This window comes from Poecilia mexicana, unplaced genomic scaffold (genome assembly GCF_051168715.1).
Source record: "Poecilia mexicana isolate PSO_F unplaced genomic scaffold, ASM5116871v1 scaffold_4, whole genome shotgun sequence".
Classification (NCBI taxonomy): domain Eukaryota; kingdom Metazoa; phylum Chordata; class Actinopteri; order Cyprinodontiformes; family Poeciliidae; genus Poecilia; species Poecilia mexicana.
In genome coordinates, this window is record NW_028263373.1 from 18745367 (window position 1) to 18771716 (window position 26350).

The 26350-nt window shown below is 37.0% G+C and overlaps 1 protein-coding gene across 2 annotated transcripts; it reads right to left on the reverse strand.

Moving 5' to 3' along the window:
* Nucleotides 1–1668: 1668 nt before the first annotated feature.
* On the reverse strand, nt 1669–25742 carry LOC106914021 (low-density lipoprotein receptor-related protein 8). 2 transcript variants are annotated; one of them, XM_088005047.1, is made up of 13 exons: nt 25637–25742; nt 22623–22757; nt 20476–20853; nt 17673–17801; nt 17334–17459; nt 14366–14537; nt 9610–9825; nt 9100–9218; nt 8421–8560; nt 6987–7128; nt 6695–6889; nt 5293–5453; nt 1669–3786 (listed from the first exon to the last, which is right to left on the reverse strand). In XM_088005047.1, the coding sequence occupies exons 1-13, from the start codon at nt 25695–25697 to the stop codon at nt 3691–3693; spliced, it is 2070 nt and encodes a 689-aa protein (XP_087861173.1). In that variant the 5' UTR covers nt 25698–25742; the 3' UTR covers nt 1669–3690. The 2 variants fall into 2 exon arrangements, with proteins under 2 accessions (XP_087861173.1, XP_087861172.1); XM_088005046.1 differs by lacking the exon at nt 1669–3786 and having other exon boundaries at nt 3811–5453.
* Nucleotides 25743–26350: the final 608 nt, after the last annotated feature.

Below are 26350 nucleotides of genomic sequence, written 5' to 3' on the forward strand. Positions count from 1 at the left end.
GGCAGGACTGGAGCTGGGCACTCATGTTTTATGCTGAGGTGTAGAGTTTTTTTTCCCCCCCCAAAATACAGTTAGAAAATCCAGTGACAAAGTGGAAAACATAAGAGCGTAATTTTATGTATTGCAGAGGGGGTGAATGCAGGCATCTTCTCAGTTAGTATCAATGTTCTAAGAGGGTTTCAAAGAACAAGAAATGCAAATATATTGAAGGTGCCATGTAAAAAAAAAAGCTAATTTGAAACGTAAAAAAAGGCCTGAGAAAATAGAAAACCTGATGGAAAACACCATCAGGAAATGAAATATGTTGCACCGACTGAAAACAGAGAATAAAGATAACAGAAAGATCTGACAGTGAACAAAGTAAAGGGAGTATTTATACTGAAAATGGTGATCATCTTCAAGAGAGCACAGAGACCATGAATAAATAAACTTAGAGATCTTTAAATTGTGATTGCATCCTCAGCTTTTTGAGGATTCAGGTGATCTTGTGTAGACCTGCATCAACTAACTGCATCATTAGCAGGACTCAGAATCAGTTTTTAAGAAACACGACTGAAAAGTTACAGGACACGAGCGTTCGGAGGCTGGAGTTTCATAATTACTCCGCACAGTCAGAAACAGCCAATCAGAGCTAGCAGTAATCAGCTAGCCGCCATGCTATCAGGAAGTTTTCATTCAGTAACTCTGGATTGTTTATTATAATGGAACCTGTATTTGCCTTTGAATGTAAAGTTTTATACTTTAATTTTTTGGCAATGTTGAGAGGTTTTATTTTGACTCTTTGCATTATTTAGCCTCTTCAGAGCCTTCATATGTTATCAGTCTGTTAAAGATAGTATTACCGATAGCAGTACAATTTGCACAATGCCTATTTTGTTTAGTTTTTTTTCTTGGAAAAAGTTATTAAAAACAAGTTTTTGTCTAAATTAAGGTGAATTCATGGTTCCTTTTTCCACATAATGTAACTGGTAGTGCTTATGATTAAAAAAATAATAATTATGTGATCGGTATCGGTGATCGGCCCTCATGGGTGATCGGAATCGGCAGGAAAAAACCTGATCGGCACATCTCTACTCAATGTGTCAATGCAAAGTTAGCTTTACAGTTCAGGGAATCTGTAACGCACAATGATTTTGTCTTTTTCCTTACAAAACCAAATAATTCAACAAATCATAAAATTTCTTGGAAAATTACGGTGAACCAGAAAAGAATCTTAACATGTCAATAACATACGGTAAATGGAAAATCAGTTTAAAATCAGATGATATAAGAAGAAAGAGATAATTTTAGTCCGCAAGCAGTTTTTATTTTGGAGCATTACAGGTAATTAAACAATGGGATTTGTTGATGCAGCGCTTGCTGAACATGTTCATTTAACATGTTTATTTAACAATCAACAAACATTTTAACTATGTTTGAATGAACATAGTTAAAAGGGATTATTGGACATGCATTAAAGGGATGTTGTTCTTGTTCAGGTAATCTCAGTATAGAAAAGGCTTAAAGGCTCAAAGCAGGTCTGTCTCTTTATCCAAGATATTAAATTCACAAAGCTGTTTTTGCTATGTCACAGAAATGGAAAAGGAAAAAATATTTAATTACAAGTGTTTTTTTATAAACATGAAAAATGAGATCTCAGAAAGGAGACGATCAATGTGAAATAACTGATTAGACTCAAAACAATTTATTGGGTTCATCTACAGCATCAACAGTGTTGTACCAAGTACAAATAAACATCTACAACATGTGAAATTCCACCCAAAATAAATAAACCCTTCCTTAAATATAAATACCAACCACAGAACACAGAAGTACAGTTACAGCGTTATCTCTTAACCGTCTGCCCTGAAGGCGTCTACATCTGCATGAGATTTTCACAAAAGTAAAAGACTTAAGCAAAATGTCAGGTGTTCAAACACAGAAATGTTAAAAAAAACAAAAAAACAAAAAACAAACTTGTGATCCCATTTCAGAATAAGAGCTCAGAAAGCAAACTATCAGTCAAAGAAACGCTCATCGTTTTACCCCAGCTATTTACACGAAACAAAACTGTGACTGTGCCATTATTTACCCGTTCCAAAGAAAAGTTGGTAAAATGTTCATGGCACAATTGAACAAAGCATTAGAAAAATAATCAGGAGAAAATAATACTTATACAGTTGCTTGCACAAATAATCAAACCCCTTCAAAGGGTTCCAAATTTGATCTCAATAAAAACACAAACATTATAACCAAAAACAAGGATTTTACATGAAGAGGAGGGAACATAATGTACGGTTTTCTGTGCTTTTTTTTTTAAGCATTCATATTCATCCCCTGTACTCCGATACCGCTACATATTTTTTAAATCGTACAATTAGTAACTGGTTAAGAAAACCTGTAGCGATTCCAGAAGACTTCAGACTGGGAGGAGATCAAAGCATATTTATGTGTCAAAATGGTCTAATCAAAGTCCAGAACGAAATTCAGTTGGGAGTCTGTGCAAAACTTGTAAAGATATACCTAAAGGATATTGAGGTACAACTTCAGGTCTAACAGAACAGCTGTATTTTACATACAGGTGGATTTAATTTGTATTTAAGAGCACGAGACTAAAGGGGTTGAATATAGAAGCATGTCATACACTTCAGATTTTTAAGTAGAAAACCATTATTTCCTTATTTTTTGCATTGTGTGTTCAGGGATCAAATGATACAAACACTTTCACAAGGCACTGCAGGCAGATAAAATTAAATCCTGCCATTTTACATGAAACTGTACTGTAATGCGGGAATATTTCCTTTCAGCCTTCAGTGAGAATAAATCCAGAGGCATTCTGGATTTTGGTGGCGTCTTATGTGAAGAGAGAACAGCCACTTGAAGTTTAAGCTCAACTCAATAACGGGGAAAAAAAGGAATGTGACAATGTTTGATTAGATTAAATGAAATTAGGGGCTTTTTGTTCTACCTATTGACAGTTTAGATTTAATTCAAGCATTTTGTCTTCAGAACATAAAACAATAATGCACATTTTAAATGATTCAAGTACTCATTGGGCAGCAGGTAGGTCAGATCACAGTACATCCACAGAGCTGATGGCAATAAGAGCAAACCAGAAGAACAGTTGTTTTATTCAAGAAAACTATTAAGTTACCTTCCAATGTACTCTTTAGTACTTATAATCCTATTAAATACCCAGGGACAAAGTGCACTTAGATATATTGCATGTACTGTTCTTTAACTCTCTGAAAAACGAAAACAACTCGACCAAACCCACTCAGCAATTCAACACCTCAGCAATTCAACATCTTCAGACAATATAATAGAAAATCTGATCCGAGAAAACTGTGGTCCATTCTAACATTCAGGTACCCAGTTACTTTAATTATGAGTTTGAACAGTTCCTATTTGTACTACATGTCAAAGAGTCTCAGGTTGCAACTCTTAACGTAATAAATAGGTTGCCTAGCTAATAATTTGATATTCTCTTGAGCATTTGTGCACAAAGGCTCTGGGAGTGAATCACAAACATCAACAGCAGAAACCCAAAAGGATTTAATTTAAAGTTATTACCCTTCAAACTGAGGGAACCAAGTAATGATGGCGGGTCACCACAACTCCCAGAGCTCTGAATTTCATGTCATTACTTCAACGATGTTCACACCCGAATGATGCTGGGAAGTGACAGCATGAAAATCTGGGAGTGTCTGTTTACTGCCATGATGAAACATCAGCAGGGCCGGCACAGCCAGCTGTCTTCTGGCGCCGCACCTTCACAGAGTCCAAATCCAGTCTGAGAAGGGTTTCCTGTCGGGATTGGAGCCACCTTATTTACTGAACTCGCGCTGGAAATCACAAAATGAGTCCGAGACGCAACCACAAGAGCTTAATTCATGGAATAATCAAAAGGATAAAACATTCAGACGCCTTTGTACTTAGACTACAAAGTTTAGCTTTAGTTACAATTCAAAGTTATGTAATTAATTGTTGTTTGAGCTTATACTTTTATCATGTGAATCTTTTGAGACAAAATAACAAGTCACAGGAACTGCACAAAGGAGGAGAAAACAGAAACATAAGAGGCAAAAGGACAAAGCATTTTCATACTCTGCACAACAGATTATACTGACAACTGGTGGTGTTGCACGCTCTTGCGTTTTTGGGTTCTTGAAGAGGAAACGCCTGGTTATCATGTGGTTACAGAAAAAGCATTTACTCGTTGAAGAGGAGCAGACAAATGGTGACAATAACATTTAATAAAACAACAAAAACCTGAGTGAGAATTATGAAACATCTGCTTTTCATTATCCATTTAAAGGCTTGTTTTTCTGTATTTTTCATGGCAAGCCATTGATATATTAAGTCACCATATAAAAAAGCTTTATGGACTTTGACAAACCTGTATAAATGTTGCAGGATAATTTTTTTTAAGTTGAAAAGAGAATAAAAGGTTTCCTACAAGTTTTCAAGGCTAAAGCGTTGTTTGTATTTGTAAACACACCCATTCAAATCGAATTACTGCTGGAAAGAAGAATATCACAAATATTACTTCGTTTTTGTTTGCATTCACACTTGATTGTTTCTGATCAAACAAATTTTAGCATCAAAGATAATCTAAATCAAAAAACAGTTTTTAAGTGAAAATGCTATCCCAAAAAACCTCTCCTATAAAATTATGAATTATCTGTAATAAACCACATTTATTTGGCTCTGCAGTCGTCAGCTGTGAACCGGTCTGACAACATGAAGTAGGCTAAAAAGATTGAATAAGCAACACCAACTCAAGCGCCGATCTAAAGGACATCAGGATCAAAATCACTCCAACTTTGAAGGCTAAAGAAGAACATTTTGGAAGATGTGTGTCCAAACCATTTTAAAATCTGGCTTTTAGTCTGGTTGAGGTACAGTGGCATGCTTTAAAGAGGCCGCTAATCCTCAAAACCTCTTCAGTGTGGAAGAATTAATTTTCCATATAGAATAGTAAGCCAAATTTTTTTTTGCCCAGTGATGTAAAAGTTTCAGTGCCAATTATTGACGTCAGCACAACCAGATGTTTGGATTAGAGAGGGACTTAATGTTTCTCACAGGGTTAGATTAGTTTGGACAGCTTTTAGCCTCCTTAATAAATGAATCATAGTTTTACAACTCTGTTTTGCATTACCTCAGATTAATGATGTTTGTTATTACAATTAGTTTTTTTTTTTTGGTGGGGGGAGGGAGATCTGAAATACTTGAGTAAAAACAGAATAAATCTGTAAGGGGCAAATTGCATCTTTCCAGCTGTGTATTACCATGTGTTTCACCTGATCTTACCTTGACTAAAGTCGTGTTAGGGCCCACGGGAGGCCCCTGATCGATGAGTGGGTTCTGGGACTCTTTCAGAGAAACGTTCTGCAACGTGGAAGACCTGGAGGGACGAAACTCTTCCCTCCAACACCACCAAGCCATCCCCACCAGCAGCATACTGAGGAGCACTGGGAGACACACAGGAGACAAGCGTCACTGCAGGACCTGCCAACCTGGCAGAGCGCTCTTTGAGACGCTGATGTAAAGTTTCTGCATGATGTCATCCACCTCCTCTGAGTGCACAAACATTGCTCAGCAGAGCTGAAGCATATAAAGTTTTTCAAACACAGTTTCTCAACAGTGACTCATTATGTCCATCCAAGACAAGTCCATTGACGTGTGAACTTTCTGATGTAAAGAAAAACATTCTAAGATTTTTTTTTTTTTATTGCTAGCCAGCAACAGTCCACTTCCTGCTTTTAGTGTGTTCTCCAGATCGCTTGGTACTCGTATGAATTGGACTGCGCCAGCGTTCACTTCAACCAAACCAAGACGTAGGTGTTTAGGCAGACCAGAGTTCACGCTGAGCTCGATTACTCATTCAAACCTCCCCAAATGAGCTGGACCGTACAGACAAATGAACCAGAATTTGACTAAAGTGGACTAAACAGGGAAGGTGTGAATGCACCTTTAGTTTGTTCCCTGGTTCAACACACCTGAATCTAATGACGTCTGCAGAACTTCATGAGATGCTGAGGAGATGTCATAATGTCTGCGATTGTGTTGGACAGTTTGAGTCGGCTGTCGGGGCAGAGACACGGTACCTGGAACTGGCAGGATCCCAACGCTTGAAGACTGGGGCTGGACACACAGGCTTTACGTGAAAAGGAAACCCTGTGTTTTTATTTGTTTGAAAAAGGATAATTGTGCTTTTTTTTCAGCCTTGCTTCTTAGCCTAAATGGTGCAATCATTGGTACAAACAATAACATGCTGAGTGCAGATTTTTTATCAAATTTTTGATCAGTTTTGATCGTTGGCTTTTTAGTTTTAGACAGACCTCAACATGCTCTAAAGCAACAACTGATGCTGTTAGATACTGAATTGTAAAGGTTTTTAAACTTTTTCCTGTTTTAACTAGATCTGCACTGAAACACATGACTGCATTTCGTCTTTGTGTGAATTTCATTTGTGCAGGTTAAGGTACGTAGGCTTTCCCAGTCAAGCGGATTGGTCCACCGAGTTCCCCTCATATCTGTGTTGAAGTTTTACCCTTAACTTCTCTCAAATGTTTATTCTGTACTGCAAACATTGACATTTACAACGACATCAGAAACATGTCTTTCCGTTTGGTGACTTTATCAAATGTTTGTGAACTTTCCTTCCTCACAATGAAGTTATGATTAAATATTTGGAGGAATTATGACTTACCGATAAGAGACAGGATTCCAGCGAAAGTTGGACCAGATAAAGTCGATGCAGGAACAGAGCGAGAGACAGAAGGAACTTGAGTTTTGTTGGGTCTTGTTTGTCGAGAGTCGCAGCTGAACTGTTGCCTCTCTGACATCAGATCGATAACACATTCGTGCTGGCACACCGTCCCTGGTCGTCCACACGCAGCCGGTCCTGAGGAGACGCAAATAGTTACTTTGAGATTTCATCTTAAAAAGTCAACGAAAAGCAGACACATGAAGGTTCTTTAGTAGACTTTAACTGGGCCTACCTTTCGGTTGAAGCGCTGGATGAGCGATGACCAAGCCGCCAGATACGGTGATGTTTGACATCATCACCTGGAGATTTTTGCCATTGTGTTTGTTGGCACGACATATGGAGTGTGTAGCTTCATCACCCCAATATAAAGATCCCTGACGAAGAATGAGCAGACATGGATGTCAACTGGGATGTCAGAAATGTTTTGTTTTTTTTAATGGCACTCAAAGTTCGATCCTGTTTCTTAAGCTTATTAGTTTGTGCGAGTCATTTGTAGGTGCATCTCAAAAAGATTATATATTGCATGTGTAGACAAGAGTGTGATGTATCTCAAGAATGTTTGTGTTTAATGTTGATTAATATGTCTCACAACTGAAAAAAAAATCTTTAGATAACATTTGAATATTAAATAAATCTTACCACAAAGACCAGTTGTCTAGCAAACAATGATTAATCCCTCTTCACCTTTAGTAGCCACCTCCTAGCTGAAAGATTTAGAGCACTTCATGCTTCATGCTGCTGAGAAACTTTATTTTGATTCCAATTTTATTTTCCCACACGACTATGTACCTGGCCACACGGCCAAAACCACCAATTTCTGCTTTATAGACCCTGGCTGTGCTCGAGCAGCAAACTCATCTGACCTCTCTGAGGAGAAACTGAGTTTTTGGCTTTTCATTAGCTGTGAGCCGCATTGGTTACATTTACTCAGTTACATTTACTTGAGTAATGTTTTTGAAAAAATAAAAAATAAAATACTTTTTTGAACAGTTTCACTACACCATACTTTTTACTTTATGTAGTATCACTACTCTCACTTCAGTAACTTCCCTGAATGAACACAAGCTTGTTTCAGTCAAAAATCCACCTTACCCAAACAGAAACTTTCAGTTTATGTCGAAGTGAAACCTCTTGTTTGTACACAAGCTCAAGCTGTTAATGTTATTTTCTGTCTACTGAGCCCTTTGTACCATTTGGAGATCAAAAAGATACAGATTTATCCTGTTCCAACATATAAATACATTACCAATTGTAAGTGTTACTTTCATAAGCCTTTTACTGGAAGAAACTGAATTGGAAATGTGTTTTTTTCTTATTTTGTAATCATTCTGTGCTTTGTTGTAAGGCATTAATGTGGTTCTATACTCACGATAACCGTTGCATTTTGATTAAAATGTTTATTTCAAACCATCATAACTTGACAACGAACAACAGGAGTTCCCCTTGTTCAGTCAATTTGGACACCTGACTGACGCCTTGGCATAACAAGTAGGTAGGGGGAGTTTGCTATTATACTCCATATGACTGGAGAAATTTCCAAACTCATTAAATGGGTTTAATAAGGACAAGAGTACGACTGATATTTTTTTGTGGTTTAATACCGCAACTTTTAAAGCTGTGGCCTTGAAATGGAAATGTGAGCATAACCTAATTTTGACCTTTGTACCTCAAATACTGCGAGTCCAAACAACCGGTCCAGGTAGCCGTTGGATTCTACCACAGTTTTACGGTGGCGGCCTTCGAGATCTATCCTGGAGATGCTCCTCATTCCCTTGTCAAACCAGTAGAGCAACCGTCGAGGCAAATCTAAGGGGGAAACAAATCCATGGCATGCATTTATTCACCACCATTAGCAGGGGTACAGAGTGACACACATTTATTCATAAGTGTTGATTTAAATCAAGGAGGCCAGAGATCTCCTGATTTGGTACTGAAATCTAAACAGTACAACAAAGTCATCAGTGTTCTAGAAAATCAATGTCTTTTTTTTCCCCACAGACTTTTTTTTCAATATTTTTTTCCTGAAAGAAAGGTGGTTACATCTTAAAATACGGAATCCATAAAACATTAAAGCACAAAACAACTTTAAATGGTAAAACAGCATTGATAAGTATTCAATGACTTCACAGGTCTCCAGACTACTGGACCTCTGATGATAAAGTTCAAATTCACGCTGCAGTTGCTCCTGTTGAAAAGAGGAAACAAGCTTTCCTGTTTTTCAAACGTTCTACAAAAAAGTGCAAGTAAATGATATGCAAAATTAAAATGGGGAAGCCTAAAACATTCCGCACGCTCATCTGTATTTCTAGACAGGACAATGATCTGTGCAAAAATTCTCAACATACCAAGAGAGAGGGCAACAGGCTGGCGGATTAAAGAAGTGACCAAAGGAAGTTTTGTCCGTCCATCTTGAGTGACCCTCTCAATCACTGGAGCGCTGCCACACTGAGCCAAGAAGAGGAAGCTGGGAAAATAAAAATATTCAGAGATTTGGTTGTTTGTTTTTTTCAATCCCAATCCAATGGCCAAACAATGTGCTTCATAAATTGTGTAACTGGTAAATTAACTGAACCTGTGTGTAGCTTAATCTTTGTATAAATAACATTATTCTGTGAAAGCCTCATGAAGACCGTGGACCACAGAGGGAGGAAGTTGTGAAGCTGGAGCGGTTCATGACAAGATGGATGGAGTGGGTGATTGGTTCATTTAGTATTTTTATGTAGCAAACTTTATGTAATTAACCACAAACTCAGATTGCTTTTGTAAAGACCCTGATAACCAGTACTTCAAGTGAAACATATTCCTTTACGATGCCTCTTTAACATTTTGTCAAGCTACAACAGACTTCACCCCACCCTTGGAGAGGATCCACAGCGACCGCAGAGGGCTTGTTGAGCCCGGTGATCAGTTGACGTTGAAACGAACCATCCAGCGGCGCCACGTTAAGTGAGCCTGCCTCAACGTTGGTCCAGTAGAGAAGTTGGTGAATCCAATCCACAGCAAGCCCAGACACTGAACTTTGAACTTTCAACATCAGCACGGCTTCCTTTGTATTTTCAGCTACTGACATCCTGAAAGATAAAACGTGAATATATACAGCTTATATCAAAAATCTGTGGACACTCATCTTAGGAATGAATGTCATATCAAACACCTACATAAGGCCGATTAAGAGTTATATTCAAAATAAAACTTAAATTTTAATGTAGAAATTTGGAATTTTTTTGCTGTTTTTTCTTTATCCACTTTGTGCAATCCATCTGTAAAAATGGCTGCAAAACAGCCCAGAGCATAACATTACCACCACCATGCAGGACGTGTATACCTCAGTCTTTGTCTTGTCTGACCATAAAACATTTCTTCCGAAGGCATTTAGATTTTTCATCTGGGCAGTTGAACATTTTCACTTCAGTCTTTCTTGGCTAGCATCTTTACAGAGCGTGTGCCAAATCAATTCTCTGGTGGAACATAGCGGGTCATACGTCCGGGCCGGCCAGAACGGTGTGTTGTGAAAATGAGAAGGAACTCAGAAGGGTAGCCTTGTGAAACCAGGTGTGAGGATGAATGAATGCGATAGACATTACTCGACCAGATAGGAAAAACAGCAGAGGTCATTGTGTTGACTAAGTGACTTGATCAATTGAAGGATATCAATATCTATTTTGTACAATCATGTGAAACCAGCAATCAGTTCAATCCAAAGGATATCAATCAAACAGGATTGGAAAACCTTCCAGTCCTCAGAACTCCATGAAAGCAAAAGAAATAACTGATTGGTTAAAATCTGCAGACGAAAATCAACCTGAATTAAATCTCCAACTACTTTTATTTAATCTGAAATTCTTTCTAAATGCAACATTGAATGTCAGTCCACATGAGAAAACAAAGAAAATGCCTGTCTGTCCGCAACTCATAATTATAACTAAGGCTGGACTGAATCTGTGAAACAAGATTTTCTCCAACAGGTCACCAAACGATGGAGAATAACAAATTTTTTCCTTACAGGAGAATGTGCCCCACACAGAAAATGCATTTTTGTGTGGAGATGAATGACTGAGTCTGTGTCCATGTTTGTTCTCACCTGTGGTTCTTGGCATTGTGTGAACTTTGGAAATCATTATAACACATTTTCTCCACCCTGGATCTCACCGCCATCTATCCTCATCACAAAACCCCATTTCAAGACAGAGAGGAGCCTTAAATTTAGAATCAAACTTTACTCTTTCATTTGTGACAACTCAAACATTTTCTACCATGACGTTAAAACCTTTCAGCCGCCACACAATCTTATGTTGACAAACGTTAGTGTTCGTGACCGGTCACAACGTTCCACATTAACGCCAACCTGACAGGAAAAGGACGCAGATAGAAAATCAAGTCACTCCATTATATCTATTAATTTATCTTACAGAGGAGACATACAGCATCAACAGACAGGAAACCCTGCAAATAAACACAGAGCAAAAATAGGTTAGAATTTTTCGATCCGTTTCTAACTTCTCTGTGGTTTTAGGTGATAATCAATCTTGAACATTAGTATTTAAACGACGTTTAACTGAAGTCCTAAAAGGGGTGCGGGTTTTAATGTTTTTTTTATCTCTTTCAAAATCTCTTTCTCTTTCTCACTCTTTATTCAATGTCACATGCTGTTTTTATTTTAATTATGTAAAGCACTTTGAAATGCCTTGCTGCTGAAATGTGCTATACAAATAAAATTTGACTGATTGATTAAAATACTTCCATAAATCAAGAAAGGAATTTACAGTAGAGAAAAACCCACATTTTAGTCCAAGGAAATTGAAACATTTTAGTCTTTGGCAGAACAAACCTCTCGTCACTGGCTATTTCTCTCTTCTTTCACTCAGGCATGAAAACAGAATCGCTTTTCCATTAAACTCAATAACCTTAAGTTGTCTAAAAGAAAAGAGCAGGTATAATAAACAAGACTGACTACGTGATCTAAACCAGAAATCATGAAACAGCATCAGATTGACTTAAATTTCTCTAGACTCATCACTAAACATGCATAGTCCTGTTTTTAAAAAGACAACTTATGAATCAAACAAAGTTTGAAACATTCTACCAAGGTCCAAATAGTTTTGCTATATTACTTTAATGTAAATACAACGGGAAAGGAGCAATCAGAACTCCGACCTAGATTAAAGTAGATGGAATTTAGTAAAAACAACCTGTCTGAACCAGGTTGTTTCATCTCTTGTAGCCTCTTTTATCTGCTTACATAACCATGTTAATGTGCGACTGCCGGCAGTCACACATTAACAGACTGAAATTGATTAGACTACCCTTTAAGGGAGGGTACAGATCGCAGAAAAGAATTAAAAGCTAAACTCACGTTACATCCTTGCCATATGGTGAGCTAAGTGTGGCCCCAGCGCTGGACGGTGAATGCACCTCTGTATCTGTTCCATTTGTATGACGTGTATGGCTTGCAACATTTGATCATTTTTTATATATATAACCAAATCTCATTATTTCTCAAGGTAATTTGCACTGAGGGGTTCTGGTCGGGTCCTGAAACCGGTTAACAGGTAAACTGCAGGTTCCTTAATAACTTCAAATGTAATTATCTGTGAAATAGGGAAATGTCTTCATTAAGTCACAGACGAATGCACAACTGGTATTTTTTGCATGTTGCTTTGGTGTTTAATTTAATCAAATGCAGAAAAGTACATGGCTGAATTGTTCTGTGTCATTAGCCAGCTCACTAAAACTTAGCAAATCAAACTTACTTTATCACATACAAATGAACAACAACTGAGTTCACTGTAATGCAATTCCCAGCTTCCCAAGAAATCGCATCAGAAGTAAATGAAGCGTTTGTTTGAACATGTTCGTAGTAGAGCTCCACTGCTTGGATGGAAAACTTAATATCTCCAACACTTCTTTTAATTTCTTGTCTTTTGCAGTTGGGTGTCACCGTTTTTGTTTGCAGACTCCCTTCAGTCCGATAGATTTTTATCAGACGAAGGGAAAGTTCCTTCTTTAAACAATAGACACAAAACCAGGAAGTAGTGTCTGATAAAAACACATTTGCTTATTTTGTTATCTCTATTTTCCAGGGAATTTGAATTCTTTCTCCCTGTTTGATGTTAGATTAAAATGTTGGTCTTTTGCAATTTCCCCATGGCTTTCATAACTTTCCACCACTATAACAAAACCTAAGGATAGTTACTCTTTTCAATGCTTTTGTTTTCTTTTGCATGTTTTACTGAATTAATTGTTAGCTGAGATCATTTATATTGTCCTTCCAGAATCTATTATTTTATCCACAAAGTTAAAATTTTTCCAAAACACAAATATAAGATGTAATTTTTCTAAAAATGTGTAAATCGGAACAAAGATTGAAGGTGAGGTATTCCTTGTTTTATTTTGCTTGTCCTCTTTAATAATAATAATAATAATAATAATAATAATAAAAGAATAACAGAAATTTTGAAATATTTACTTTGAATGGAACATTTTTCTTCTCTAGACTCTCTTTGGAGATTGCAAAGCATTTGTTCATGTCATAGTGCATATTTTTTTATCTTGTCCATCAGGCTGTGTGATTACATATTATGTCAGTTTATACTTTTTCTCAAGACACTGATTTTATCCTCAACTTAAAGAGAAAATATCTGAAGTTTTAAAGATCAGATTTCAACGCTGAAAGAATGAATGAAGGACACCTACTCCTCTTATTCAGGTTAATTTAAAAAGAGAGAGAGAAAGTCAGGAAACAGGAAGTGATGCGAGATGCTGATTATATGAAACCGTTTCGACTTCAAAGCTGGTTTTCTGTTAGCCAGTTTTTCATACATTCCTTCCATCTCCCCTAACAAACGCAAACACACAAAAACTACAACGAAAGGTTTGCTTGTACTTATCCCTGTCATACAAAGCTAAACATGATTACTTAAATTAGGTGTCAGGCTTGAACTTTGTCAGAAAGAATCAAAAAGCATGCAAGCTACAACCAAGAATGTAATTTCACAGATTTTTCTTTTTTGCAGCAGTTTGACAAAATAGAAAGCAAAAACAAATAAGAAGCTAACCAGAAACGCTGTGGAACTACTGACTGAAACAAGAGAGAGGGGCAACATGTGTGGAGGCTATACGCCATCGAAATGTGCTTACGCACATATTTCACACCCTGAAAGGAAACACACACAGGAAAACCTCTTTTTTTTCCAACCACTTTACAGTGTGTCGTCCTGCACGCGTAGGCTCATTTATAGTCACGGACCGGGTGTCAGTTTGCTTTGACTTTGATGACTGCAAGTGAAGGACTGGTTTGACGGCACGCACATATTGCATGATAAGCAAAACAAAAGAATGTTCCTTCACTGTACACAGAAAAAAAGTTCATTTTAAGAATTCTGAAATGCTACTGGGAGTGAAAAAAGAAATTTCCTCATGGTGGTGCCGTTTTAACTTATTTGTATGAACACGAAGACAAACATTTCCAAGTAGCTCAACACCATCAACCATAAATTTATTATTAACCCAGGTGAACAGTTCTGACCAAACACAAAATAGAGAAGTTATGTCAGTCTGACCTGTAAAACATTCAGGAAGAAGTCTAAGGCACCAAGCAGCTCCAGTTGTTACCTGTATATGGAGCCGCGTCCCCGTTCTGCCCAGTACACATTATGGGTGGAAGCCAGGACTGCTATTGGACCATGTCCCGGTGAATGTGGAACCAGTATCGAATACTCCTTGTTAATCAGGTTTTTCACTTGGATTCCTTTTGAAGTGCTGAAAACCAGCTGAGCTTCACGTCCTGGAAAACAGATATAAATAACTTTTAAGATTTTCCTAATTTAATTTGAGCAAAACAGAATGATAACATTGTGGCCTCTCTTGCTCGACTCAGTTTTATTTATAATTCACTAAAAATCCACTAAAATTCGCACAAGCTTCAAAATCTAACAATAGTGGTAAAAACATGATCACTAACGAAGACTAAGGATGTTTACAAGGACATTTACAATTGGTTTTCAAATGTAAAGAATTGAGCTTCTGCAATGGTTTTTCCAAAGATCTAACCTAAACGCTATTAAAATGAAGGGAGAATGCTTAAAAGTTGCATCCAAGCCATAAAACAAACATATAGTTTGGTCAGTGGAATGGCCAAACTAATTTGGATGATGGGGAACTGAGATGTATTGGAGAGAATTTAGGGAAGATTGAAATTTATAATCTTCCCGACCTAAGACATTCTGTTTATGAATTGGCTTTCCCCGTGTGGCCTTGGAAGGGCTGCATATCTCTAATCTCCTCAAAGAAATGTAAACACAACGCTCTTCCCTCCTCACCCCCTGCTGTACCCATGGAGTTGTGAAGCTGATCAGTCGCTCTTTACCTTATTTTATCAGAAACTGTAGAGTACTCACTATTTAGAAATGGTATTAGATACTTAGCAACCCTGAACAGGAGCATTTAGTTTACATACTTTAGAACAACATTAGATTAGTTTTCTTTCCTCTTTTTTTTCCGTTTCCCTGCTTTACTACAGCTGATTCAGCTGAGTGCAGTTCAATAAATACCTGTCAATTGAAATCACCTGCAAGGAAACGCCTAAAACATGCAGGGCAGTGTGCCTTGACGGACCAGGGTTGGGAAACACTGTTCTGTGCTGTGGTTTGCCAGAGCATCTTAGCAAGAATTGAGAGGAAATGACGGGTAAGCTGTTCAGGAAGACCCTTCCGTCCCGGGATGACCTCCTAACCCACTGCAAGTGGTGTGAGACAGAATTACAAAAATGTCACTCCTGGTCAATGTTTCCCATCCCACACATGATGGCATTGGAAAGCCTCTTTTAGTAAAAAAAAAAAAAGTAAAAGAAAATGCATCCTGAAAGTACCCAGATGCTAGGTTGTTCTTCTTGCAGCTGTTAGCCTGAACAACCAGCACTGATCCTGACAGACCAAATTTGAACAAACCTGAACAGACCTGATCAGATTGCACTTCATAGTGTGCAGTATCTATGTGGTCACATTTACTGGATTCTTTGTTCCAAAGCAAAGCTTCTGTGTTTTTGTATCACATTTCTGAGCAATTCAATCAGGAAGTTAAAAAAAATCCCCCTTTTCAACTGCTGCGAACAGTGAAAGATTTCTGATGTTGTGGGACAATTTCTCTTCCAAAAGTCCATGAATTATTGCTAGAAGGAATTAGAAGGCAAACATTAACTATAATAGTCACCAAATTTCTCATTTGAAAGACAAATGTGAGAAAACTAAAGTTTGGTCTCTTAGGAGGATACTGATTTGGCTAAAAAGGAAAAAGAGTTTCCATTCTCCTGACAGACTGGACCTTTAAGTCATGTTTGATATATAACCAATTTCTATAGTAACTGAAGGGAACATAGTAACTTGATTGTCCTATGAAATGGCATCACTTTCCTGGAAAACACATGATACTGCTCCGTTAAAGATTTATTATCATTGCAAAAGATAGGAATGTGATTTCCGCTGTGACAGTAACCCAGAAAAGAGGAAAAGAGGTCACTCTGACGGGTTGTTGGTTAACCCTAAACCCGGAATTGCCATAAAGCATCCTGATCTAAATATTCTTGAGCCACTTTAAGGAAATCTTAAATATACAGTTAATGAAAAACAGTACAAGAATTTACAGGAACAGGAAGCTTTTTGGCAAGAAGAAAGGAATGCTTTACCATCTGAGAAAATTATTGTTTTATCACTAAAAAATGCACTTTTATGGAGCAATACATGATATGAAAAATTGGGTTCTATAAACTTTTAACCTGGGTTTTTGGATAGTTTCTTTTGTCATATTTGTTATGACAAAAGAAACAATTGTTGGCTTAAAAATACTTTATTCAAACACTAATTATATTTTCTGAAAAATGGCAACATTGCAAGGGTATGAAAGCAAATGTAAACAGATTGTGTTTAATGCAGAATTAAAAATGATTAAGGTTGGACAGCATAAAGAGTATTTCAGTGGTGATGTAGTAGATGTGAGTTTGATACAACAACGAGTTGGCTACTAGTCCAATATCTCTTCCTCTGTATATTCCAACATTGTCAAAGACTACAGGAAAAGAATAAGCTATGTCCTACTGGCAAAAGGGGGTTGCACAAAATATTAAAAGTTGAATTTGAAACATGCAGTTTAATTTTTGCTGCATTTTCAGTGTGAAATTTTGTAAATGCAATAAAAGAGCCATTCATTTTAAGGTGTACTAAATACCTTTAACAGGGGTGCAAATATACAAAAGAAGACTGAAGCCACAGTGAAAAAGAGATTTCTAATTTTAATCTCGGAATCAGAATTGTTTAAGTTGTGCATGAACCATTCAAATCTACTAAACAAATTTTGGACAGGCTTTCAGTGTGGATTTTCATATATCTGACACACACACCTGATAATGTTTGGTTATTTCTTTGTATTTTGACACAGAATCAGAAATCTTGGATTAAAATCAGAATTATTCTTTTATCTTAATGACCCTAATCCTCTTCTGGACCAGCAAGTGTTGTGCAAGCTGTATGTGAAACACATACTGGTTCTAATGGCGTCAGTGGTTTTTGATTGAAATGACTGGGCTCACCCTCGGCCTTGCACTCTTTGGTCAGAGGGTCCATGTGGTAGCCCTCTTGACATTCACAGGTGAGGCTGCCGTTTCTGTGGACGCACAGCTGGTCACAGATGTCCCTCTCCAGACACTCATCGACTTCTACGAAACACAAACACATTTATGGCAAACAATGACTGAGTAAAAATAAGGAGAGCAACCATACAATGTTCTGTCATTTTCCAAGAATTTTGCATGGCAAAACCTGATGATATAAACAGGCAAACATTAATGAACAGATGCAGAACCTGTATTGGCCATAAGCTGAGAGTTACAGTATTGTCCACAGCAAAATAAATTGAGGCCGTCGTTCACCTTCACAGCGGCTGTCTTCGACCAGCTTCATGTTGTCCGGGCAACGGCAAAGGAAACCAATGGGCTGGTCCAAACAGTAATGGGAACAGCCGCCGTTATTCTCCTGACATTCATCCTGATTGCTGATATCTGCAAGATCAACCGTTACAGAAACCAAGCATTCATCTGCGTCACTGATTCTCAACAATACTTTTAAACATTTCTAACTTGCATTCCACTAGATTTGCAAACTTGTTTTTATTTTCATTCTTCATTCAGGCTCTCCCTATTTTTTTATTTTTTTTATCTTTTCTATGTTCTGGTCAATGAAGGTTGAGGTATTCTTATCTCTGAGCTCCTTGATAAGTCTTTGAGAAGCAAACATTGTTTTTGAATGTGCTATACAAATAAATCTGGACTTTTTTTCTAATACATAAGTTTGATGATTTGTGGCAAATACATTTTTTTAATGGAACTTCTATTGTCAATTCAGTAGACATACACAATAAATATTTTTTAAAATCACAAGTATAGCATTCAACAATATGCAGCTCTTCTCAAAGCTATATGCATGATATTTTGGTAATGGTTAAAAAGGGAACTGTCTATAAAAAAAAAAAAAAGCAAAAAAAGGTCCAAAAAAATATCACATACTAAACACTCAACTAAAGTCACCAACAGGAGAAGCTTAGCGAGAAGAAAGACAGCCAAGCAATAAACATACGACATGAAAGAGACCCAGAATACTGCAAGGATTAAGAGTGATAAGGCAAATGTTAACAGTGTTGTCAGGACACATGGGTGTGTGCAGCACTGCATGTATGAGCCACAACGGGTAGATTTAGCCTGCTGGGCAGCTGGCCGCCCAGGCTACCCACATTGGCATGATTTTATATCTGTTGTGATTTTGATTAATATTAGAGGTGTGTTTTGGGTATTTGTTTAAAAAAAAAAAAAAAAAAAGAGGGGACTGAACGATGCGTGTGAGGTGGGATGGGGGGGAAGGATTCTTAGAGACTCCCCGTCACTAAGAAGGTGGGGGAGAGGGGCAATGAACTTTTTGGGGGGTAAAATGAATGTACGTAGCTGAACATAGACAACAACATCGGTAGCCTACAGGCTACTTGTTAAGCTTAAGGTGCTGTATTGATATTAGCTAGTCATCTTTTAACTAACATTACCTGCATTCAACAGCTTTACTCAACTAAGTCGGTTAGTTTGGGGGGAAAACTGTGAAAAGTTCTTTACGTTTTGCTGGTTTGCTGCCGTGATTCTAACAAACCTTCTTAGCTCTGCACAGCTAAGCAGGTCTCCTTCACTGCCGCACAGGTGTAAACACAGCGCGAGTGTTGTAGCGTTGATGTTGCGTTTAAAAGTGGCTCGGAAAAACAGGTTACCACATGTTAACAACGGATTAAACAGTTTTAACTGCTGACAAAAGTGACAGAGGACACAGATATGGGAAGTGTGGAAGCCCTTACTGTATCAAATTGACATAAGAATAACAGAGAGTTGGCCATTCTAAGGTAAAAATCCAGCGCATATAGCGTTCTTTTTTTTTTCATCCAGACGGCTTCCCACGCCCCCCCTGCAATGGCACGGCGCCCCCCCTAGGGAGCAATGAGCAATTTCACCATTCAGATTAAAAAATCCCTTTTGGCACAAATCTTTGTCCAAACTCATCTAAAATGTGTTAAAGTTGTTGTTCCTGTTCATTTATGTTTATGTTGTTGTAATAACTGAGGGAAACATTTATCCTTTTTCAAGTTTCTGTACATACCTGTTTTAAGGAAGTGTTTTTAAAATGCTGGGCTTCTTTTTACAACTTGAAGCACTTTGATTTTTTTTAAACATAACATGAGAGCAGCTTTAAACATAACATAAAAATAACCACAGTCGAAACAATCTTCATGGTTTACATACCAGCCTTTAAGCTGTAACCGTCCAACCGTCCAAGGTCACAACCAATGCCACACACTTGATAGGGTTTATCAAGTGTGTGGCATACAACGTAGTGGAAGAGTGCTACATAAACATTTGACATGACTGGTTTAAAGGGACTTGTAATAGTCTTTGCTTTTGTTATCGCTGCTTTTTATAATTATAGACATATAGACTGAAATACAATAAAAATATAGTCCAAAACTTATTGTCCCTAGAACTGTGTTAAAGGGCTGCAGAGAGTCTGTTTCTGTTCAGAGGAAGTCAGTAATTCTTTAAGAATGAATTTAAAAATGCATACATGAAATGGTTGGTTATTACATCTCGGTTCAAACCTGAATATTTGATTATGTTTGAAGTTTGGAAAGCCAGTTATCAGAAGAACCACTTGATTGCCCTCTGCTGGTGGTCAGCGAAACAGCAACATCCTTATTTCCACAAGGCATTTTGAAAACCAGCTGAAAACATTTAACCAAACATCTTGTTTGTTGGTTGATGAGCATTTGGAGAATAAAGTTGTTAAGATTTATGACTTGCTAGAACTTTACAATCCCAATTTCTATCCTTCTCTTGGGGGAATCCATCATTTCCAGACTCTCCTCCTCTTCCTATCCTCACATATTTTATTTGATGTGAATTTGAACCAAATTAAAAATTCTACAAGGGCTCCATTAATAACATTTGGATTAATCAGAACTGGTAGAGCCAACACTTTTACATATGGAGGCTTTTTTTCCCCCTTTTCTTTAATCTCTGAATTTGAATTTTTCCCCAATGGTAAAATATTTTGTTGTTGTATTTCTGATTTAAAAAGTAGAATAAGTTCTACAAAGTGGATATTTTATAAACTTCTGTGCAATCTACATCCAGATGCCTCACTTACCACAGTTTTCCTCATCGCTGCCGTCAGCGCAGTCCGGGGAGTGGTCACACCTCCACGCATGCCGGATGCACGCTCCGTCTCCACACTGAAACTCTGAGGCTGCACAAGCTGAAGATTTCTGAGGAGAGGCCTGGACTGAACCGCACAGGCCACGGGCTTCATCTCGTCCGTCTTTGCAATCGTCCCACCCATCACAGAGCTTGTTTCTGGGCAGACAGGCCTCGCCCGGCCCGCAGGAGAAAGACCCAGGGGTGCAGCTGTGACAGGAATCCTCATCGCTCCCGTCGCCACAGTCGTCAGCACCGTTACAGAAGAGTTTTGATGATATACAGCGTCGACTGCGGCAGGTGAACTCATCTTTCCCACACCTGCTGTGGCCTGTCAGGGCATAAAGTGGGGAGATACAGTGGCTGGAGGCATAACTAAAAATATATAGAAGGGTTCTGGTTCTGGTTTTTATTGACACTGTGCTCTACGGCACACAGATAGCACAATCACCTCAATTCTTTATACATCGTTTTTAAGAAGCCAAACTGTCTAATAACCTTTGAAAATCAGATATGAGTCTTTTTCTTTTGTCTTTTGTTGCTCAGGGAAACATACCCTGACCATTATGCTGCCATCACCATGCTTAACAGCTAGTATTTACTGCAGTCTTATCGTCTTGACTCTTTCCAAACATTCCTTTAGGGCAGATCTCTACAGTCTTTACATTCCAAAAAGTCATTTTTTTTCCAGGTTGTCCAGCTGAATACATTTCATTTAGAGCAACAAATATCACAAGACATACTGAATAAAAACAACTTCTATATTTTTTTAAATAAATGTTTACTTTAGAAAAGTTTTTTATACAGCTTCTATGTATTCTGATGATTGTGGAAAATTCTGTAAAAGAAATTCTCAACAAAATGAAAATGGATCTAAAAATGTATTACTTGTGCTTTGAAAATTCAATGCAATTATTTCTCAAAATAAAACCCAGCTAAAACCTACATTTGTGATTATGTCTATATTTAAAAATATTAGTTCTTTACTAATTTTAGTCAAAGTTATTTAGAGCCTTGCAGCTCTGGAGCCACCATGCGGTTTGTGCCTAAATAGATCCATCTTTTTCCTCACACAGAAAATGTCCCTCAACTTTTCCATTCTGCTTGTTTTTATAGGTCAGATATTCAAACCTGCTGGCTTTACACAGATCAGTGTTAATGTTTAACACCTGAAAGGCGTAAGATGTTTTCCCTCCTGCAGAGCTCTGCACTGCAGGTCTGAAGTGTTGAACTTTACATCAGATTCCTCTGGAACTTTCCACTTAGGGCTCAAATGGCCTCAGAGGGATTAGAAAAATGATAATCCCAAACAGCATCAGTGTAGTGATCTTTGCTGCAGAGAAGGAGCAACACTTTGCCTGCCATGCAACTTGAATATCACATTAATGTCAGGTTTAAAAATTCAGCATAATGGATTTCAGAGATGGTGCGCAGTAATGTTGGAAAGCAGTGTGTTTTTTTTAAATAATGAGCTATTAAAAAAAAAAAAACACCAACAAACTGAACCTATCACCATAATCAGATTAATCTAATAAAGCCTCGATGTGAGTCTGCTAGGCTTTGAGGGATTGGTTAAAATGTCACTAATGATTTTGGAGAAGCTGGGAATATTCTGGGAATTAATCTTTTATCTTATCTGTTTCTGACAACACTTGTTTGAACTCAGTGCAGATTAGTTGTACTTTATGATTTCAAGGCACTGACTGAATCTCATGACTCTCAGGTGCTACGTTTGGATTTTTGAACCAAGTTCACTTGTATTAAATCCATCTCTTTCTTTTCACATAAATGTATGCCTTAAAAAGACTGAGGCTTCCTATTCTATGTTATCCTGAAAAGGTGATGAATTGTAAATAGTGCTTACTTATTATCTCCTATAAGAGCAAGAAGGGTGCACATAGTGTTTCACACATGCATTTCTCTATGTTGGCTTTGTTTTGTTCAGTAAGTATGTGCTATCTGGAATCTGTTTTGATAATTTTGATATTTCATTTAAATATTTAGAGTCCAAACACATAAGACCGTAGGAAAGACTGAAGGAGTATTTTGAGTTTACCATGATTGCACATAGTTAAAAATCCCTGCAGACCATGAACTCACCACAGTGGTGCTCGTCGGATCCATCAGCACAGTCTGTGTGGCCGTCACACAACTTCAGCTTCGATAAACACGATCCATCACTGCATGTAAACTCCAGCTGCTGGTTACAGGCTGGTAAAGAGTGAGATGCAGCACCTGAAACACACAAACACAACGCTGTTTTACTGTCATGGTTCAAATTATCTGACGAGAAGATTCTTAATGTGTTAAATGCAAAGCAGAGTTTGACTGAAATCATTAAAATGCGGGTTCACGTAAATTGTCTCCTATTTCTAACAACTTAAACATAGAATTACTTCATTCAGATTGCATAAAATTGGGCTTTACTGACAACCAGACATACCTTTATCTGTTATTTTTTTTTAAACTAAACAATAGGATTCAGACATACTTATGTGAAATCATTCCATAATTTTAAAATACCCTTAAATGGGTATTTTTTGATGCATCAAGCTAAATATGAAATATCGACCATGTCGATGATCTTTAAATCTGATTTTATACCAACCTTGCTTTGTTACATTTTACCATAATTTCATTAAAAATCCTAGAATTCGCTGCCAGCACTTATATTTCAAAAATATCTACAAAATATGAAAAACTGATTTACATCTTTATCAAGTGAAAATTCAGTAAGAGGTTGTGGTAAGTTATTGTAACATGGTTTTGGACTGGAATGGTGCTGCATACAATACTAAGGATTCTAGGTTACTGGTTCTGTAATATCTACTTTCTCTGAACTTTTTCATTAACTTCCAGAGTGATAACAGAAATGCACCATCTGGACAACAACTATATTTAAGAGTCACTAGCAAATTACCCATAAATGATTCAAGACTAAAAAGCATTTTTTTCCAGCTGGATTCAGAGGATTTAGCATTTTAAAGGCTTCATTAAAACTTCAGCTCTAAACAAAATCCCAGAGGAGTTGAAAAGTATGCAGTAGCACAAAAAATCAAAAAGAGATAGAGGAAGACGTTCAAATCAACTTTTCGATCTATCACAATGGGTAAGGATTAGATCTCCGACTTCAACATCTCTCTGCTCAGCTTTCTTTTTACATGGCCAGGCAGAGATGTACGAGGGGTGGTGGAAGCAAATGACGCGTATTAGCAGTGTTCGGCAACAACTGATGGCCAATTTCCAGATGTTATTCTGAAATATAATTTCTGCTGTCCAGACATTTAGCTGTATGACAGTCTTCAATCAGAGTTCTCCTTATATTGCTGCAAGACTGACTGCTACTGGACATACTTCATCCCCACAGCTTCACAACACACAATAAGTTTTTGAAGATACTTGATTTTGAATTAGGACAATATTACATTTGGAATACATAAAGTATCTTTGAATTGAATTGTACTATCAGATGTTGACATGAGTTACTCGGAGGTTACTGTGATGAACACAGCATGCAGAGTCGCTGCCACTAACATTTATCAGTGATTCTTGAGAATAGGGACAAAACAGGTCCTATGGATAAAGCATGAAATTTGAATAAAATATACACAAAATATATTTTTTTCAAATATCTAACTAAACTAACCTGGGTCATGTGAGCACAACAATGTATATTTTTCTTTTTTTTGCTGAATATTTTTTTATTTTAAACATTGTAGTCGGTGGATGATGCCTGTAAAAGCCCTTGTCCAGGAGCAGAACTCAACACATTCTTATAGTTTAAAACAATTAAAGAAATACTAAAATTATATATTATGACAATTAAGTATAAGTAGTCATATAAATAATTATAAAAGTATCGATAAATTGAATTAAAAATAATTTTTAGATATTTTCCAAGTCCGTTGAAATTTGTCCTTAGTTTTTGTCAACACCGTCAGAAATGAAAAGAATGTAAAAAAATCAGGCATTATTGGGGGGCACCAGAACTTCTGAGGACCCCATGACGTTGTTTTTTCTCTTCCTTTGCTAGGAGGGCTAGTTAGCTCTGGTTAGCTTAAGTTATTCTTTAGTTTTTTCTTCTGTTTTATTCCTAAGTTGTTTGTCACAACCATGATGTGTCAACTCCATAACTGACAATTTACAAAACTTTGATGAAATTTTGAGAAATAAAAGCTTAATTTTGGTAAACTGTAAAGATTTCATGGACCTGACGAGCTACAATATGGCCTCCTTCAGAATAACATCATGTAAATTGAGGTAGTTTGGCATTTCGTCAACTCCGTCAGATGTCAACTCCATCAGAGTTTTTCTGACTCTTTCAGTGAAATTGTTGTCAAATCTCACTTAATTGTGCAACTAATTCATTTTAATGTATTTTACATGAATTGCATTACTTCACATGTACCAAGTTTTTCATTTTACTCACTAGTTTGTCACCACCTTCAGTTCTGTGTCAACTCCGTCATGCACTGTCAACTCCATCAGATGGACTTTTTCTTGTTTTTTGTTTTAAATAATATTTATTTTATTTCTTGAGAAGCATTTGTCTGTAAATTGAGTAAAAATATCACTAATGGGGTATTTTAAAAATCATTTTAGATTTATTTTTGTCAGATGGTGATGACAAAGTTCTGGGTCAGGTCGATTAAAAATGTAATTTTTTTTAAAAAAATTCGCAACTGGGAGCCTGTACCTTAGCATCTTCATGTTTTCTAAACATTATTTGTCATATTTGCATACATAAGGTTGAGAAATAATAAAAAAAAAATATGGGAAAATTAAAACCCATTTTGTCCCTATTCTCAAGAATCACTGTTATATTTTTTACCATCAAAATAAAGTTATTTTCAAACTTATGTCATACATATTTCAGTCCTAATACGCATGTGCTAAGTTATGAAAATGAAAGTCTGATTTCTTGCAGCAGATATCTGGAGACGCAAATAACACCGTGGCGTGACAACTGCACGAGTCTACTGCAAGTTTGAAGCAAAGCCAGCTGGGAACTACCGCCTGCAGACAAATTTTAGTCCGCCACACACAGAGTAAAAACACAAGTATAAAGAGACATGTATTGTAATAATAGTGCATGTATAACTGATGCCTCTTACCCCGAATATGAAGCAAAATGAGCAATGCAATGAGCAGAAATGAGCCTCCAAGGTGCCCCATGCTGGATGCGTCCTCAGCAGCGAAGAGCCGAATGGCGCGGAAATATGACGCAATAGCCTTAACCGTTGTAACCTGTCAAATAATTGCTTTTAAAATATTTAACAAAATCTGCTCTAAAAGACTTCATAGTTTTATTCCATCCAAGACCTTAAACAGATGGATAAAGAGGGCTGATTTTTTTCCCCATAAATATTTATGTGGTCTTTTTCTCATTCATCTTTGATTAAAGTTTCTGCAACATTTTACATTTTGTGATTTCTCTTGTAAAAGGTGCGTGTTTGGCTTTGTTTTACAGTGGACAACTTTAGCAAACACAGACATTATTGAACTAATTTAGATTATTTGCTGATTAAATCCCACAGTAATGAATAGAAATGTCCTGCCCAACATTTTTCACGTTTTATAATTAAAAGCAACCAGAACTCAAAAGGGTATTTAGAGTTCTGTTTTTTAAAAGATATTAAAATTAAAAACCCAACACTTCTTTTTTTCATAATCTTTCAATGACCAATTGTTTGATATTTTACATTTTCTTTACTTATTTGGCCTATCAACTTCAAATGTATGCATATATTTTAGTTTTCCTTTTAAACAAACTTTTATGTAAAGTGGTGTTTTAGGGGATTTCATTAGAATAATATTTGGTCATTTTT

Bases quoted from the DNA above. Each gene is read 5' to 3' on its own strand.
- LOC106914021 (XM_088005046.1), bottom strand. From the start codon at position 25,697: ATGGGGCACCTTGGAGGCTCATTTCTGCTCATTGCATTGCTCATTTTG. The intron at 8,561-9,099 runs GTATGTTGAGAA...TTTCCCCCTTAG, and splicing joins GCCTGTTGCCCTCTCTCTTG to ATTTGCCTCGACGGTTGCTC. The intron at 5,454-6,694 runs GTAAGTCATAAT...TGTGTCTCCCAG, and splicing joins TGGAATCCTGTCTCTTATCG to TGCTCCTCAGTATGCTGCTG.